The following is an 18,767-nucleotide window of genomic DNA, read 5'->3' on the forward strand; positions in this document are numbered from 1 at the left end:
AGAGATAAATAAATTGTAGTACATCCATACAATGGAATACTAGTTAGCAATAAAAAGGATCTAACTATTAATACAGGTAACAACATGGAGGAATTTTTAAGTAATTATGCTGAGTGAAAGTAGCCAGGCAAAAATGTAAACATATTGTGATTCCATTAATGTAAGATCTTAGAAAAATGTAAATTACTCTATAGTGACAGAAAGCAGATTGAGGCTATCCAGGGATAGGAGTGGAGAGCAGAATGACTTACAAAGGGGCACTAGGAATCTTTTGGAGGTAATGGAAATATTCATTATCTTGATTGTTTCACATATGTATGCATATACAAACCAATCAAATTATACTCTTTCAATGTGTAGAGGTACTGTACTTCAATTATACCTCGGTAAAGCTGTGAGGAAAACACATTTTTTATTTCAGCACACAGGATTCCTATAGTCTGAAATTAATCTCTACCTCTTGGTGATTTGAGGTTTTTGTTCTGTTTTTAAAGAGATGGGGTATTTCTCTATCATCCAGGCTGGTCTCAAACAATCCTCCCACCTCAGCCTCCTGAGTAACTGGGATTACAGAAGCATGCCACAATGCCTGGTGTAAAAACCAGTGCTTTGTTATTCTTCATCTAGCAATACTGAAAAGGGGCCAATCTAAACTGCAGTTGAAGAGGAAAGTGAGAGGGACAATTTTAAACTACATTCAGGGGCTGGGTACGGTAGCTCATGCCTGTAATCCCAGCACTTTGGGAGGCCAAGGCAGGCAGATTACCTGAGGTTGGGAGTTCGACACCAGCCTGACCAACATGAAGAAACCCTGTCTCTACTAAAAATACAAAATTAGCCAGGCGTAGTGGTGCATGCCTGTAACTCCAGCTACTCGGGAGGCTTGAGGCAAGAGAATCGCTTGAACCCAGGAGGTGGAGGTTGTGGTGAGCCGAGATCACGCCATTGCACTCCAGCCTGGGCAACAAGAGTGAAACTCTGTCTCCAAAAAAAAGAAAAGAAAAGAAAAAGAAAAAACACTATAAAATCTAAAGTAAAACTGAGCAGAATAGCTCTTCTCAAGCCTTGACAGTGTCCAAGCACATTATGGGGCAGGGAGAGAAAAGGGAAAGGGCTCTCATGCTACCACAAACCTCTGGTTTAGGAAATAGAAGCACCTGGCTCTCGGAAATTGAGTCCAAACATTCAACTCATAAACAGATCCTCCTCCTCTGATGCCATATTCATCAAGGGATTTTCTGGTTTTAATGTTTCCATATAGCTTTTCTTAGGGACAAAATACGTCAGTCAGGGTGAAGAGCTAACAGTTCTATTTCTCATTCTGAGTCAACAAGTTTCCACAGGATTCACACAGCAGTCTCCAGTGAGCTTTGGCAGGAGGAATCAATAGAAGGAAGTCTGGTGGGATAGGATGAGATGAGTAGTATAGTGGGCCCCTGAAGCTAGTCCCTGGAACAATGCCAGTTCATGACATATTAAAAATGATAAAGACAACAGAGTACATTTTTCATAAATCTAAATTTATTTTCTATTATGAGATTATGCCCTTCTCAAATTTTTAATACTAAAATATCCTTCCTTATATGAAATTATAGTAACAGTAGATGATTTTCTTTTTAATGTTTCCACTTGGCAAAATATAAAGTTGGTAAGCCTACGTTCTCAAGTCTCAGAATCTTTTTCAAATTGTAAATCACAAATTCTAGAAACTATTGGGCTGATAGGTAATGGATAATAAGTGTTCCACAAAGAAGTAACAGAGTGACTTCCAGATATCTAGGAGGAGGCCAGGGCACCATTAACAGAGCTCAAGGCCACAATGTTTCAATAGTAAGAAAGAACAATAGGAAAATGGATAGCTTTGCATTTCAACACACCAACAATTATTTTATCTAATTCATTTACTGAGTGGCTATTAAATAAAACACAAGTTCATTTCATAAGTTGAAAACCTTACAGTTGGAAATTCTTTTTCTGCCCTCACCAAAGGAAACAAAATAATCAAGATAAAGGATTAAGAAAAACTGCACAGTTTATTGAACGCCTATGTGCCAGACATGCTAAACTTAAGAAAACCGCTAGAAACAAATAATTGGTCGTTGTTCACACTGCTTCACTTTCAGATTCAACTTGCCCAAAAGAACTGCACATTGAAGAGGACAATTTTTGAGGCAAAGGAATACACTAACTCTTATAACACCAGGCTTAAACAAAATAAGGGAGAAGGGAGGTGTTCTTATCACAGAAGATCAAAACCAGAGCTTCCCATACCCCTGAAGTGCTGTAAAAGGGTTCTAGATGTGTTAAGATAATTATCCCCTCAGCTCATCGGGACCTCCTCCCATGAGCAGCCTACTCTTTTTATATTCCATGATGCCTCAGAGATGGTAATTTTCTACATGTGCTACAATGTGAAATGCCGAGAAGCACTTTGGTTTAGATCAAAGCCAGCAGTTCCTGAATAAGTGCTAGAATGGTTCCATTAAGAATAATCTTGGCCTGGGTGCAGTGGCTCATGCCTGTAATCTCAGCACTTTGGGAGGCCAAGGCAGGTGGATCATCTGAGGTCAGGAGTTCAAAACCAGCCTTGCCAACATGGTGAAACCCTGTCTCTACTAAAAATACAAAAATTAGCCGGGTGTAGCACGCAGGCCTGTAGTCCCAGCTATTCGGGAGGCTGAGGCAGGAGAACTGCTTGAACCTGGGAAGCAGAGGTTGCAGTTAGCCGAGATCGCGCCACTGCACTCCAGCCTGGGCAACAGGGTGAGACTCCGTCTCAAAATAAAAAGAAAAAAAAAAGAATAATCTTGGCTGGGTGCAGCGGCTCATGCCTGTAATCCCAAGTGGCTCATGCCTGTAATCCCAGCACTTTGGGAGGTTGAGGTAGGCAGATTGCTTGAGCCCACGAATTTGGGACCAGACTGGGCAACACAGTAGAAACCCCACCTCTATGAAAAATGCAAAAAATTAGCCAGGCGTGGTAGCGCACTCCTGTATTCCCAGATACCCAGGAGGCTGCAGTGGGAGGATCACCTGAGCCCAGAAGGTAGAGGCTGCAATGAACTGTGATCACACTACTGCACTCTAGCCTGGGCAACAGAGTAAGATCCTGTCTCACACACACAAAAAGAGAATGATCTGATAAGTGTTAAAAATATGGATTCTTGAGTTCTACTTGTACACTTCTAATTCAGAAGATCTGCAGAGAAGCCTAGAAATGTGTATTTTAACCAAGTACACAGACAATTCCAATGAGCAACCAAATCTGAAAAACACAGGTCTAAATTATTCATACGAAGCCTAAAATGTCATTATTCAATTTAGGGAAAATATTAAAATCAGTTAACAAAACTGGCTAATCCAGTAACACCATTATAAAATGGAAGAAATTATCGTGATCTTTCGAGAAGTGCAGGTTGTTTTTGCTGCCTATTCTTAATTTACTAGTAAAACTTTCTTTTTTTTTTTTTTTTTTTGAGAAGGAGTCTCCCTCTGTTGCCCAGGCTGGAGTGCAGTGGCGCAATCTCGGCTCACTGCAAGCTCCGCCTCCCGGATTCACGCCATTCTCCTGCCTCAGCCTCTCCGAGTAGCTGGGACTACAGGCGCCCGCCACCACGCCTGGCTAATTTTTTGTATTTTTTAGTAGAGATGGGGTTTCACCGTGGTCTCGATCTCCTGACCTCGTGATCCACCTGCCTCGGCCTCCCAAAGTGCTGGGATTACAAGCGTGAGCCACCACGCCCAGCCAAAACTTTCTAAATCTTTTACAGAAAAAAATAAATAAATAAATTACCATGGTCACAATGTGGATCAGCTTGTTAGTGTAAAGATGAGATGTGGATTGGGAAGTCACCAGTACAGAAACTTATATTAAAAGGAGGACAAGACTGAAGGAAAGCGAGCATGTGGCTTAGTGAACAGATAACAGGAGGCTAGCCAAAAACTAGGCAGAATACAGGGAAAGCAAATCACAAACCAAAGAAAAGAGAGAGTGGTCAGCAAATCAATAGGTGGTTAATCAACTTCTTAAAACTTTAGGTTTACCATATTCTGTGTTGAGGCCCCATAATTTCACTTTATTAGCTTCATACTGGGCTTTCTTCTTTAACCGACAAGCTCTGTGAAAGGAAGGAGCAGTTAGTTCACTTTCTTTTTCTTAAGTTTATTATTTTTAATTGTGGAGAAGGGGTCTCGCTATGTTGCCCAGGCTACTCTCCAACTCCTAGCTGCAAGTGATCCTTCCTTTTTGGCCTCCTAAAGTGCTGGGATTATAGGCATGAGGCACTGCGCCCAGTCTGCTTTCTTAAGTGAATATTCATCTTTCATTTTCTAATAGCAATCCAAAACCGCTGCCTACTGACGTTTATCAAATAACTGAGTTACCAGAAAACACAACATAATCATTTATGCAAATCGATTTTTAAAAATTTAGCACACATTGAAAAATAAAGCTATATCAGCAAACACCTATTAAAGTGGCTAAAAAACAAAAATAAAAACAAACAAAAACTGATAATACCAAAAGTTGTACAGGATGTGAAGCAAGTGGAACCCTCATGTGTTGCTAGTAGGAATGTAAAACAGTACATATAGCTACTTTGGAGAATTGTCAGTTTCTTCTAAACATATATGCTTGGATATTTACCTAAGAGAGATGGAAATATATTCATACAAACATGTGTAAGTGAACGCTGATGGTGGTTTTATTCATAATTGCCAAAAACTGGAGGCAACCCAAATGCCCTTCAACTGGTGAATGGATAAACTGTAGTATATCCCTACCCAAAGGAATACAACTCAGCAACCAAAAGGAACAAATTATTACTCCAGGCAACAATATGGATGAATCTCAAATGTGTCATGTTGAGTGAAAGAATACAGATTCAGCTGGGCGCAGTGGCTCACGCCTGTAATCCCAGCACTTTGGGAGGCCTGGGCAACATGGTGAAACCCCATCTCTCCAAAAAATACAAAAATTAGCTGGGCATGGTGGGTCACATCTATAATCCCAGCTACTTAGGGGACTGAGGTGGGAAGATCCCTTGAACCCTGGAGGCAGAGGTTGCAGTGAGCTAAGATCAGGCCACTGCCTGTGTGACAGAGTGAGACTCTATCTCCAAAAAAAAAGGAAGACAGGTTCAATCAAAGGCTACATACATACAATATATTCCATGTACATGACATTCTGGAAAAGGCAAAACTGTGGAGACAGAAAATAGATCAGTGGTTTTGAGGGGCGATGGGTGCAGGAAGGGGTTTGCTTTTACAAAGAGACATAAGGAAACTTTTTAAGATGATGAAAATGTTCAATATCTTGATTGTGGTGGTGGTTATATGATTGGATATGTTTGTCAAAACTCATAAAAGTATACATTAAAAGGTATACATTTTACTGTAAGTTATAGCTCAATAACTCTGACTTACTAAAAAAGCAAACAAAAAATAAAGCTATGAAAAAATTTTTTATTGTTATACTACAACATAATGCACCAGAGTCCATTCATCTCTCCCCTCTTAAAAACTTTTTCCGTAAAACAAAAATACCGTCTTCTACTTTCAAAAGAAAAATTATAATATTCTCATTGTAGAATTTATAAAAGAAAAATACAGTTTCTTTGTTGTCCTTCTATAAAAACTCACTTAGGGCCTAACCTCACCTCCTAAACTTTCTTCACGAGTGAACATTATTAGCATTTACCTGGAAGCCAGCTTATTTTTTTCCTTCCTTGACCTTGGTCGGGCTGTTAAGGGAAGCTCACTGACTGGAGTCAGGTCACTAATCACCTTATTCAGTTTCCGAAGTTCATTGCCTATCTGGAGGAGTTTTTTAGGATTTGGAGTCAGGTCTTCTACATCAGTTCTCCGTGACTTCTTTACTGCATATTTTCCTATAAACAGTTTAAAATAAGTTTAAGTTAGATCACTTTAATTAACAAGAGACACATTTTTCACGGCCACATTTTTAACCACTTCCCACCACTACCTTTTCTTTTCAGAAGTCTTGGCATGTTTCAGAAGTCTTAGCATGTTTAACAATCTATCCTAGAAGGGCTGGCCTCCTCTCCTTCCCATCTTGTGGCTGCAGGAAATGGGGGTGATATGGCAGAGTTCTAACTTTTTCCAAGTTATTCCCTACCCTAGGCTTCTAGTCCCAGCATGACAGATTCTTCATTATTTGCATGGCATACTAAGCATCTCAAATCTCAGGATGAGTATGAGTTCAACTAAACACCAAAATCAGGACTAGGGTATAATATATAGTTAGAAAAGAGGTTGGAGATTTTACCCAAACCAAGATGTTTCTGATACTACATCTGAAAATTGTCAGACGTACACATTTTTGTATTGAACTTGAAAATCCAACAAGTAAGCATAACCTTGTTTAAAAGCTCTTCTTTTGTTGCTTTGATAAATAACATTATAGAAGACTCAAGGGGTCTTGGTCTATCTCTCCAGGCAAAAGGGATGGTTCTGTCCTCCGAACTCCTACAACTTCCCTAGTACTCATATGCTACTTGGGATTATTGACTGGACTTAATGTTTCATTTCTAGTAGAAAACTTATCTGAAGGCAAAAACTTGGTAATTATTTACTGAGAGACAATATAGTACACCTGGTTGCTAGTGGAAAAGGAAAATGAGGCACAAACATACATCAGATGGAATTCTTGTCCTCAAAAATCCTTAGCAACTCACATCTGTATGATGAGTGAATAACCTGTTTACTGACCATCACACTTACTAGTAGTTCCCCTCCCCACTTTTTTCAGTAAAGACTTTGTATTAATTTTTTTTATTCAGAGCAGAAGAACTAGAAACTATGGATTAATTAAAAAATAACATTTGTGCAGAATAAATTCTACTTAATCACAGCTTCCTGAGTTCACAATAAAAAATTTGACCTACCTAAGACTGTCATTTAAAAAATTTTTTTTTAGAGACAGGGTCTCACTCTATCGCCCAGGATGGAGTGCAGTGGCATAATCACAATTCATTGCAGACTCTAACTCCTGGACTCAAGTGATCCTCCCATGTCAGCCTCCCAAAGTGCTGGGATTACAAGCATGAGCTGCAGCACACGGCCTGACCTACCTAAGATTATAAACTTCTGATTCCTACTACAGGTATTCGACTCTTCTCTACTACTCCTTTTCTCCATAACCATCCTCCCTTTCTTTTCTTTCCTTGCCCTTTTATCCCCATTACCATTTGAATTCCAGTCCCCCCATTTACATCTGCGGATTAGACAAGAATGCAAGATGGCCGGGCGCGGTGGCTCACGCTTGTAATCCCAGCACTTTGGGAGGCCGAGGCGGGCGGATCACGAGGTCAGGAGATCGAGACTATGGTGAAACCCCGTAAAAAAATACAAAAAAATTAGCCGGGCGTGGTGGCGGGCGCCTGTAGTCCCAGCTACTCGGAGAGGCTGAGGCAGGAGAATGGCGTGAATCCGGGAGGCAGAGCTTGCAGTGAGCCGAGATTGCGCCACTGCACTCCAGCCTGGGCGACAGAGTGAGACTCTGTCTCAAAAAAAAAAAAAAAAAAAAAAAGAATGCAAGAGAGCCCGTTCACTTTCTCCTCAACCCTTCTGGTTATACCAACTGTGACAGGTCAGAAACCAGCAGCCTCCTGGTCATTTCCTGGATGGGGTAAGTAGATTAAGAAGGGACTAGAAATGAAATAATGTTTAGACAGTCCTTCCTCCCCGCTTATGTAAGGACTCTTAACACTGGTAAAAGCTATTTGTGAGTAGTCATGCAAACGTAGCAGCTCTACAGTCCCCATCTCCAGTTTGCTAGGAAGGGTTAAATGCCTAGGTACAGGTAGTAAGCATTATGGATTAGCATCTCAACTTAATTAAAGTGACACTAAATATCTGACTGCAATACCCAATACCCTCTTACCATGATGTAAGCCATTTTTCTGATACATATTACTTGGCAAAGTATCTCGGTTCCACTCAGATGGTCTCAGCATCCTCTCTTGCTGTGATGGTGTAAGTTGTTCACTATACTCCCAGAAGTATCTTCTTTTACCTCTCTTCCGTGAAGATACTGAAGTCACCTCCTTCAGGTCTTCTACAGAATCATTTTCATAGCCTTAAAAAAAAGGTCCCGCAATTTATAAGCTCCATAAATTTCAATAAATCAATCAGAACAAACGAAAAGATCCCTTCTATTTGTGACTTGGTAATTTCCTTGCATCTGAAAACATCATTGGTATGTCAAAGATAAAAAACCAGGTCTATAAGAGAACTTTTAATATGTAAATCTCTAACTCATAAAACATTCCAAGATTAATAAACATAGATAACTACACTGTTCATCTTCCTTGGGTTTCTCTTTAGTTTTTATAAGTTAGTATACGATACTATTTTTATTACCTTCAAACAGGATCAAGAGAACAATTACAGGATAGCTATAGGAATATCAAAAGTACCATCAGATAATGGTACTTAGATACATAAACTATGACTTTTAAATGTCTTCCTTCTAATATTTATGTATCTGAAACATCTCAGACAGAAAGCTATATACGCTTTTTTCTTTTTCTTTTTTTTTTAATTTTAAAAAAATTTTTTGTAGGCCAGGCGTGGTGGCTCACACCTGTAATCCCAGCACTTTGGGAGGCCGAGATAGGTAGATCACCTGAGGTCAGGAGTTTGAGACCAACCTGGCCAACATGGCAAAACCCTGTCTCCACTAAAAAATACAAAAATTAGCCAGGGCATGGTGGTGCACGCCTGCAATCCCAGCTACTTGGGAGGCAGAGGCACGAGAATCACTTGAACCCAGGAGGCAGGGGTTGTAGTGAGCCGAGATTGTGCCACAGTACTCCAGCCTGGGCAACTGAATGAGACTCTGACTCTGTCTCCAAAAAAAAAAAAATTTTGTAGAGACAGAGGTCTCACTATGTTGCCAGGCTGGTCTCAAACTCCTGGGTTCACAAGCAGTCCTCTGGCCTCAGCCTCTGAAAGTGCTGGGATTACAGGCATGAGCCACCATGCCTAGCCCGGCTGTATACATTTCTATGATGGTGTTCTACTGGGCAGAATTCTATGTGGCAGCATTAGTTTTCTTCTTACCTGTCACCCTACTTCTTTTGGAAAAGTATAAAAGATGACAGTTCTCACACTGCCTATCAGATAAAAAAACTTATATGCCTATTCCAGTTAATATTTTATTGAAAGCTATTTGTATTAACATCACTGTTTAAGAAGGGGGGATTTTCCTAATAGGAAGTTTCAGAAAATACTTAATTCTGAGTTGCTAGAACTGTTGGTCAGACCCAGTATTGAATGACCTATAAATCTAAAATACCCTCAGAGAATGGCCACCTCTGATGTACTCCACATCATTAATGCTAGGTACATGAACAAGAGGGAATGGGCTGTGCAAAGAATGTACACAATCCAAACCTAAGGTAACCAGGAAAACTTGGGCAGCATTGACCATAAGTAAAATGGTCATTTTTCCTTCCTGAAAACATAAGAAGGTGATGATATGTTTGCTTTGAGGAACTAAGTTTTCTCCAGACAAAGAATGAATCAAGAGCATGCTTCCATTTATATACTACTCTGGAAAAGGCAAAACTATATGGACACAGTGGTTGCCAGGGATTGGCAGTGGAGGAAAGGGATGACTATAAAAGAACATAAGGGGCCGGGTGCGGTGGCTCACGCCTGTAATCCCAGGACTTTGGGAGGCCAAGGTGGGCGGATCACCTGAGATCAGGAGTTCGAGACCAGCCTGGCCCACATGGCGAAACCTCATCTCTACTAAAAATACAAAAATTAGCCGGGCATGGTGGTGGGTGCCTGTAATCCCAGCTACTCGGGAAGCTGAGGCAGGAGAATCGCTTGAATCCGGGAGGCAGAGGTTGCAGTGAGCCAAGATTGTGCCATTGCACTACAGCCTGGACAACAAGAGCAAGACTCCATCTCAATAACATAACATAACATAACATAACATAACATAACATAACATAACATAACATAAAATAGGGAATTTTGGGGGGTGATCAAACTATTCTGTATTAGTGGTGGTTACATGATTACATGATTTGTCAAAACTCATAGACGTGTACACTGTAAGAGGGGTGAATTTTACTGTGAAAATTATACCACAATAAACATGACTTTAAAAAACAGAATCAATTTGGAAAGCAGAATGATTTCTGAGCAAGAGTTAAGACAAGCTTTTGTAGCACTGCTGGTGTTAACAGCATTTTATTAGTACACACGTGGTAGTTTAAAACAAAACAGCAAGCAGTGTGATGGTGACCCTTAGGCTCTTTTTTTCTGAGATGGAGTCTTGCTCCGTCACACAGGCTGGAGTGCAGTGGCACGATCTTGGCTCACTGCAAGCTCCACCTCCCAGGTTCACACCATTCTCCTGCCTCAGCTTCCCGAGTAGCTGGGACTACAGGTGCCCACCACCACGCCCGGCTAATTTTTTCTATTTTTTAGTACAGACGGGGTTTCATCGTGTTAGCCAGGATGGTTTCGATCTCCTGACCTCATGATCCACCCGCCTCGGCCTCCCAAAGTGCTGAGATTACAGGTGTGAGCCACCACGCCAGGCCCCTTAGGCTCTTCTTAAAAAATGATGCACAAGTTGAGTGACACAATCATTTCTAGAAGTCTAATTTTTAAAAACTATATTAGAATAAAGCAATGGCTTTGGCCTATTTATTTATGCTTATGTTTCTTTTCAAATTGTAGGATTTATTTTGTTCTAGTTATCAACCTAGTTTTGGAAAAGATGCAAGGGCCATATGTTGCCGACAGAAATGGACTTTAAAAAGGCCCTTGTGGCCAGGCACGGTGGCTCATGCCCGTAATCCCAGCACTCTGGGAGGCCGAGGCAGGCGGATCACAAGGTCAGGAGATCGAGACCATCCTGGCTGACACGATGAAACCCCACCTCTACTAAAAATACAAAAATAAATAAATAAAAAGGCCCTCATGGCCAGGCATGGTGGCTCACACCTGTAATCCCAGCACTTTGGGAGCCCGAGGTGGGTAGATCACATGAGGTCAGGAATTCAAGACCAGCCTGTCCAACATGGCGAAACCATCTCTACTAAACATACAAAAATCAGCTGGGCATGGTGGCGTACACATGTAATCCCAGTTACTCAGGAGGCTGAGGCAGGAGAAGACTTGAACCCAGGAGGTGGAGTGCAGTGAGACGAGATCATACCACTGCACTCCAACCTGGGCAACAACAGCAAGATTCTGTCCCAGTAAATAAATAAATAATAAAAAGGCCCTTGTTACACTAAGTAGGCAAAAATTACTGGCTCACAAGATTACCCTAGTTTGACTGTGAACACCTCAACACAGGCAGATGCACCAACCAAAACACTCCCACCTTCCTATCAATGTCAGTAATTGGGTGTTCCACACTTAAGCCTATCCCAGCCCAAAGCATAAGAGAAAAAAAATTTATATACAGCTTCTTCAGCTGTGTGTGTACACACACACACACACACACACACACACACATATATATACACATACCATCCTCCTGGATACTTTATTTGATATACTCCCTTAGATAGTAACTACCTTTGCCTCTCTGTGGGGGCCTGGATCTCTGGCAAATCACTGTCCCTGGTTAGGAAGGAGGTTGTTAGCTCCATTTATACGAACTACAATGCTCATGGAGACTTAATATGATTTGGCACAGCTGGGACTAAGTCAGGCCCCACAACTCAAGGTGTCTCAGGGCTTCCCACTTTTCTTATGCCTAATTAAATGATCTGAATAGATTTTTTCCTGCATATATTTCAAGTTTAAAGAATCATGAAGATTTTTTTATTTCTTCTGTCCCACCCAAATTAGTTACTAGTTTTATTACCTATAGGTCTTCAGCCTTTTTCCCAGAAGTATTTAAAAGCCATCAGTTTTCTTTGACTTAATATAATATTTTCTAATAGCATACACCATAAATTCACCATCACAAACATATATACACACACACACACTCTCTCTCTCTCTCTCTGAATTTGTTGCCTAAAGCCATCTTCCTTTCTTCGGACTGTGACTTGCTCTGTCACCCAGGCTGGAATGCAGCAGTGTGATCACAACTCACTACAGCCTCGACCTCCTGGGCTCCAGCAATCCTCCCACCTCAGCCTCCTGAGTAGCTAAGGCTACAGGCACACACCACTACACTGGGCTAATTTTTGTATTTTTTGTAGAGACAGGAGTCTCCCTTTGTTGCCCAGGGTGGTCTCGAACTCGGGCTCAAGCAATCTTCCCATTTCAGCCTCCCAAAGTGCTAAGATTACAGGCATGAATTACCATACCCAGCCACCACCCACCTTTCAATACAGAGACTGTATTCAATGATCACACAGAATGAAAAAAAATTATGCCCCAAGATCACTGGTCTTGAATTTAGGGTCATTAAATATTTCTCAAACTAGGTTCTGAAGAACACTGTTACCATAAGATATGGTTTTACCTGAAGTGAATTCTGCAGTCAGGTAAGTTTTAAAATCTCTCATCCTGCATATCTCTCTTGCCAAATCACAGTACACATAGACATGTTAAAAGACTAAGAAATCATCACAGTAAATAAACCCACTTAACACTAAGTTCCATGAAGATGTCTACTTTTTTCATCTCTGTATAGCCAATACCTAATATACACAGTGCTTGCCACAAAAGTAGGCACTCAAAATTTTTTAAAACAAATCCATGATTTTGTTTAATGCAACGTTTCCCATTAAGATCTTTCCCTTTTCTTTTCATGTGATAGATCATCATACTGATCTAACTCATTCCTATCTGACAGGATTACCAAAAAAAGTAACAAATACCACATTTACTGCCTAAAATTTCAATCACACATCTCTGGTTAGTACAGACTACTGTCAATAAGCTGGTAAAGTTAACTGTGAAAATGTTTAGTGAAAATTACAAAACAAATTCTCATTCTGGGAGCCCATTCTTAGCCTTACAATCATGTAATTTCATGACCCCAAACAGTTGTAGCCTGTCCACAGAAAAGGCTCTATTAAAATTTGGGAGCCAATCCAGAAAATAGACTAAAACTCCATTTTGCACCTTTCCTGAAACTTTGTAGGCTCATGAACTGTTGTAGCCAAGTGCCAAGAAACAGCATCAAGGGAGCTAGTCATCACAAAAGGGCCTTTGTAAACTGTCAGCTATAAATTAAACCAATCAATCCACCCTAAACTAGCACTGAAGAAACTATAGCTATCCTTACTCTTTTGCTACAAAGAATTTCTTCCCGTTTCTCACCAGTAACTCACTTTTGCATCTTGAAAGTCACTTGTTTAGCTCTTCTAGGAAAAGGAGAAAATTTTACTAGCAAATGTGAATAAAGCCCAAATAATACCACAAAATTAACACAATTTTGTGGTGAAAGCATGCTGCTCATTAACATTTGTGAGAACTGTCCAAATAACATTAACCAAAAGGGTTTTACTTCAAGTCAACTGAAAGTGAATTAATTAAATGCCATCCACAAATTTGGGATAATTGTCAAATAGGTCCAAGAAGAGAACTTGACCCTGCCAAATGCCAGCTAATGTATAAAGCCACTGTCTTGTTATGTAAGAGCAACATGCTAACAAATAAGGCTTCTCCTACAAGGGTCAAGGGAAGAAAATGTGACATGTGACTAGTTCTGCCTCCCTGTGACAGTCAAAGGGATGAGAAAATAAAAATGGCGATCAATTAACCATGTGATCTCCCTTCACAGACCTCCTTATCTCTCAACACATCCAGAGGGAATGAAGTCAAGGGATCAAGGATGAATTTAGAGTGGAGTTAAAGGTCAAAGAAAAGTATGGCCCCAAGCTCCAAAATGGTTCCCATGGACCCAAGCTAGCCCCAACAGAACCTGGTTACAGGTCTACCCCAGCACCAAGCCAGCAGCTGCAGACCTAGACTCAGGGCCCATCCATCCCTGGAGTCCTGGACTCCAGGCTCACACCCACAGTCCTAGTTGACAGGCCTGCCCCAATAGACCCCCAAGCCACGCTGGTGCCTGTGGAGTCAGGACCAAGTCCACTCCCACAGATACAGGTGCCAAGTAAGTTCTTGTGGATTCAGACTCAAAGCCCACCCCACTGCCAGGTCAGCTCCTATGGACCCAGGTTTCAGACTGACCCCAAATGATCCAGGCTCCAGGCCTGCTTCCACAGTTCCAGGCACCAGGATGACCTCCACAGACCCAAGCCTCAGGCCTACCTGCCCACTGACTCCAGCAATAGGCTAGCCTACCCAAGGACTCCAGGAGCAAACTTGCCTGCAAAGCCCTTCAGGAAGCCCACCCAGAACCTCTAGATGACCTGACAAGTGAAGGGCTTTCCTTGGCAAAGCCAGTCTATAAAGACTGGAAGAGGTGCCCACATGTTTAAATGTACAGACACCAATTCAAGGCCATAAGGATCACAAACAATCAGGGACAAATGACACTAGCAAAGGAAGAAAATTAAGCACCAGCAACTGATCCAAAATAATGCACATCTATGAACTTCCTAACAAAGAATTCAAAATAATTGTATTAAAGAAGCTCAGTGAGCAACAAGAGAACATAGACAACTAAATGCAATCTAGAGCTGAAGAACACAAGGACTAAACTGAAAAATTCCATAGGGCAATTCAACAGAAGACTTGATCGAACAGAAGAAAGAAGCAGTGAGCTCCAAGACAGGTCATTTGAAATTATCCAGTTAGAGGAACAAAAAGAAAAAGGAATGAAAAAGAATAAAGAAAGCCTACAGGATTTATAGGACACCATCAAGCAAAATGAAATGCACATTATAGGAATAGTGAAAGAGTAAAGAAAGAGAAAGGGGCAGAAAGCTTATTTAAAGTAATAATGACAGGCCGGGCACGGTGGCTCGCACCTGTAATCCCAGCACTTTGGGAGGCCAATGGGGGCAGATCACCTGAGGTCAGGAGTTCAAGACCAGCCTGACCAACATGGTGAAACCCTATCTCTACTAAAAATACAAAAATTAGCTAGGTATGGTGGTGGGCGCCTGTAATCCCAGCTACTCAGGAGGCTGAGGCAGGAGAATCACTTGAAGCCAGGAGGCAGAGGTTGCTGTGAGTCAAGACGATGCCAGTGCACTCCAGCCTGGGTGACAGAGTGATAAGACTTCATCTTAAAAAAAAAAAAAGACTTCACTAAGACACATTATAATCAAATTCTGGAAAGTCAAAGACAAAGAGACTTTTGAAAGCAGCAAGAGAAAAGCAACTTGTCATATACAATGAAACTCTCATAAGACTGTCAGTGGTTTTCTCAGCAGAAACCTTAAAGGCTAGAAGAGAGTGAGATAACATATTCAAAGTGCTGAAAGAAAAAAAACCACTAGGCTGGGCATGGTGGCTCATGCAAGTAATCCCAGCCCTCTGGGAGGCCAAGGCGGGTAAAATGCTTCAGCCCAGGAGTATAAGACCAGCCTGGGTAACATGGTAAAACCCCACCTCTACAAAAAAATACAAAAATTAGCTGGATGTGGTGGCATATACCTCAGCTACTTGGGAGGCTGAGGTGGAAAGATTGCTTGAGCCCAGGATATTGAGGGTGCAGTGAGCTGGGATCACGCCATTGCACTCTAGCCTGAGCAAGAGTAAGACCCTGTCTCAAGAAAAAAAACAAACAAACAAACAAAAAAAAACACCCTACAAAGAACACCATATCCAGCAAGCAAGCTGTCCTTCACAAACGAAAAAAATAAATAAAAGCTTTCCTAAGTTGGGCATGATGATGCACATCAGTAGTTCCAGCTACTCAAGAGACTGAACTAGGAAGATTGCTTAAGCTCAGGAGTTCAAGACCAGCTTGAGTAACATAGTGAGACCCTCTCTCTCAAGGGAAAACAAAAAAGACTTTCCCAGAAAACAAAAGCTGAGGGAGTTCATCACCAGTAGGACTGTTTTACAAGAAATGTTAATAGGAGTTCTTCAAGTTGAAATGAAAGGATGCTAACTAACAGCATGAAAACATATGGTGGGGGAGGGGGCGGCGGTGGCTCACGCCTGTAATCCCAGCACTTTTCGAGGCCGAGGTGGGTGGATCACCTGAGGTCAGGAGTTTGAGACTAGCCGAGCCAACATGGTGAAACCCTGTCTTTACTAAAAATACAAAAATTAGCCGGGCATGGTGGTGGTCGCCTGTAATCTCAGCTACTCAGAAGGCTGAGGCAGGAGAATCGCTTGAACCCAGGAGGTGGAGTTGCAGTGAACCGAGATCACGCCACTGCACTCCAGCCTGGGCGAGAGAGTGAGACTCCATCTCAAAAAAAAAAAAGAAAACATGAAAGTATAAAATTCACTGTGTAAAAATAAGAACAGTCATATTCAGAATGCTCTAAGACTGTAACGGTGGTATGCAAAACACTTTTAATGCTAGTATAAAAGTTAAAAGGGCATTAAAAATAACTACATATAAAATAATTTTGGCTATGCGTGGTGACTCACACTAGTAATCCCAGCACTTTGGAAGGCTGAGGTGGGCAGATCACTTGAGGTCAGGAGTTCGAGACCAGCCTGGCCAACATGATGAAACCCTGTCTCTACTAAAAAAAAAAAAAATATACACACACACACACACACACACACACACACACACACACACACACACAAGATTAGCCAGACGTGGTGGCAGGTGCCTATAATCCCAGCTACTTGGGAGGCTAAGGCAGGAGAATCATTCGAACCTGGGAGGAGGAGGTTGCAGTGAGCCAAGACTGTGCCAGTGCACTCCAGCCTGGATGACAGAGCAAGACTCTGTCTCAAAAAAAAAAAAAAAAGCTATATATAAAATAATTTCTTAAGGGATACACAATATGAAAAGATGTTAACTGTGGTATCAATAAAAAGTGTAAAGTGTAGAGATTTTATACATAGCCGAAGTTAAACTATTACCAGCTTAAAAAAGACTTGTGTTTTATGTAAGCCCCATGGTAATCACAAAGAAAAATCTGTAGTATAGATAACACAAAAGATAAAGAAAAAGGAATCAAAGCATACCACTACAAAAAAACAACAAATCACAGAGGAAGAGCGCAAGAGAGGAAGTAACAAAAGGACTATAAAACAGTCAGAAAACATTAACAAAATGGTAACAGTAAATCCTTACCTATCAATACCCAGTAAAAAGATACAGAGTGGCTGAATGAATAGAAAACCAAGAACCAACTCTATGTTGCCCACAAGAAAATCACTTTAGCTTTAAGGATGCATATAGCCAAGCATAGTGGCTCATATCTGTAATCCCAACACTTTGAGAGGCCAAGGCAGGCAGATCACTTGAGCCCAGAAGTTCGAGACCAGCCTAGGCAACATAGGGAGACCTCATCTCTATAAACAATACAAAAATTAGCTGGGTATGGGGGTGCATGCCTGTAGTCCTAACTACTCGGGAGGCTGAGGTGGGAAGACTGCTTGAGTCTGGCAGGTCAAGGCTGTAGTGAGCAGTGATTGTACCACTACACTCCAGCCTGGGCAACAGAGTAAGACCCTGTCTCAAAAAAATAAAAAGGATGCATGTAAGCTATAAGTGAAGAAATGAAAAGAGATATTCCATGGAAATGGCAACCAAAAAGGACAGAGCTGGCTATACTTATATCAGACAAAATAGATGTTAAATCAAAAACTGTCACAAGAGGTGGCACACACCTATAGTCCCAGCTACTCAGGAGGCTGAAGCAGTGGTACTGCTGGAGCCCAAGTAGTTGAGACTGCAGTGAGCTGTGATAGTACTGGTGCACACCAGCAGCCTGGGTAACAGAGTAAGATTCTGTCTCCAAAAAAAAAAAACAGTAAAAAGATTAACAACTGTCACAAGACAAAGAAGGTCTTTATATAATAATAAAGGGTTTGTTGATTTATCAAGAGGTTATATAGTAAATATATGTACTCCCATATCAAAGTGCCTAAGTAAATGAACCAAATATTAATAGAACTAAAGGAAAAAACAGACAGTAATATAGGGGACTTCAACACTCCATTTTCAACAATGGATAGGTCATCAGAATATCAATTAAGAAAACAATGGATTTGAATAACACTTCAGACCAAATGGACCTAACAGACATATATAGAACAGTCCCTCTGACAGCAGCAGAATATATACTCTTTTCAAGCACAAACAGAACATTCTCTAGTTTAGATCATATGTTAGGCCACAAAATAAGTCTTACTTAACAAATTTAAGAAGACTGAAATAATACCAAGTATGATATTTTGGCAATTGTATAACTAGAAATCAGAAGGAAATCAGAAGGAAATCGACACCATCCTGGCTAACACAATGAAACCCCGTCTCTACTAAAAAATACAAAAAATTAGCTGGGCGTAGTGGCGGGCGCCTGTAGTCCCAGATACTCAGGAGGCCGAGGCAGGAGAATGGCTGAATCCGGGAGGCGGAGCTTGCAGTGAGTCGAGATCGCGCCACTGCACTCCAGCCTGGGCAACAGAGCGAGACTCCGTCTCCGAAAAAAAAGGAAAATTGGAAAATTGACAAATATATAGAAATTAAACAACACACTCCTGAACAACCAATGGGTCAAAGAAGAAATCAAAAGAGGAATACAAAAATATGTTGAGACAAACAAAAATGGAAACATAACATATCAAAACTTACGGGATAAAGCAAAAGCAAATCCAAGAGGGAATCTTACGGTAATAAATACCTACCATCAAGGAAAAAAAAAAGATCTCAAATAAACAACCAAACTTTACACCTCAAGGAAGTAGAAAAAGAAGAACAA

At 41.1% G+C, this 18,767-nt stretch overlaps 1 protein-coding gene across 2 annotated transcripts in view; it reads right to left on the minus strand.

Moving 5' to 3' along the window:
* CREBRF (CREB3 regulatory factor) overlaps positions 1-18,767 on the minus strand; it is an 85,735-nt gene that overhangs the window by 23,069 nt on the left and 43,899 nt on the right. For both annotated transcript variants that reach the window (XM_030825010.1, XM_030825014.1), the window contains exons 5-7: positions 7,904-8,098; positions 5,699-5,888; positions 4,045-4,118 (exon numbers count right to left, since the gene is read on the minus strand). In XM_030825010.1, coding sequence (XP_030680870.1) covers positions 4,045-4,118; positions 5,699-5,888; positions 7,904-8,098 — 459 coding nt within the window. The remainder of the gene's footprint in view (positions 1-4,044; positions 4,119-5,698; positions 5,889-7,903; positions 8,099-18,767) is intronic.

The sequence above is a fragment of the Nomascus leucogenys genome, chromosome 2 (assembly GCF_006542625.1).
Source record: "Nomascus leucogenys isolate Asia chromosome 2, Asia_NLE_v1, whole genome shotgun sequence".
Taxonomy (NCBI): domain Eukaryota; kingdom Metazoa; phylum Chordata; class Mammalia; order Primates; family Hylobatidae; genus Nomascus; species Nomascus leucogenys.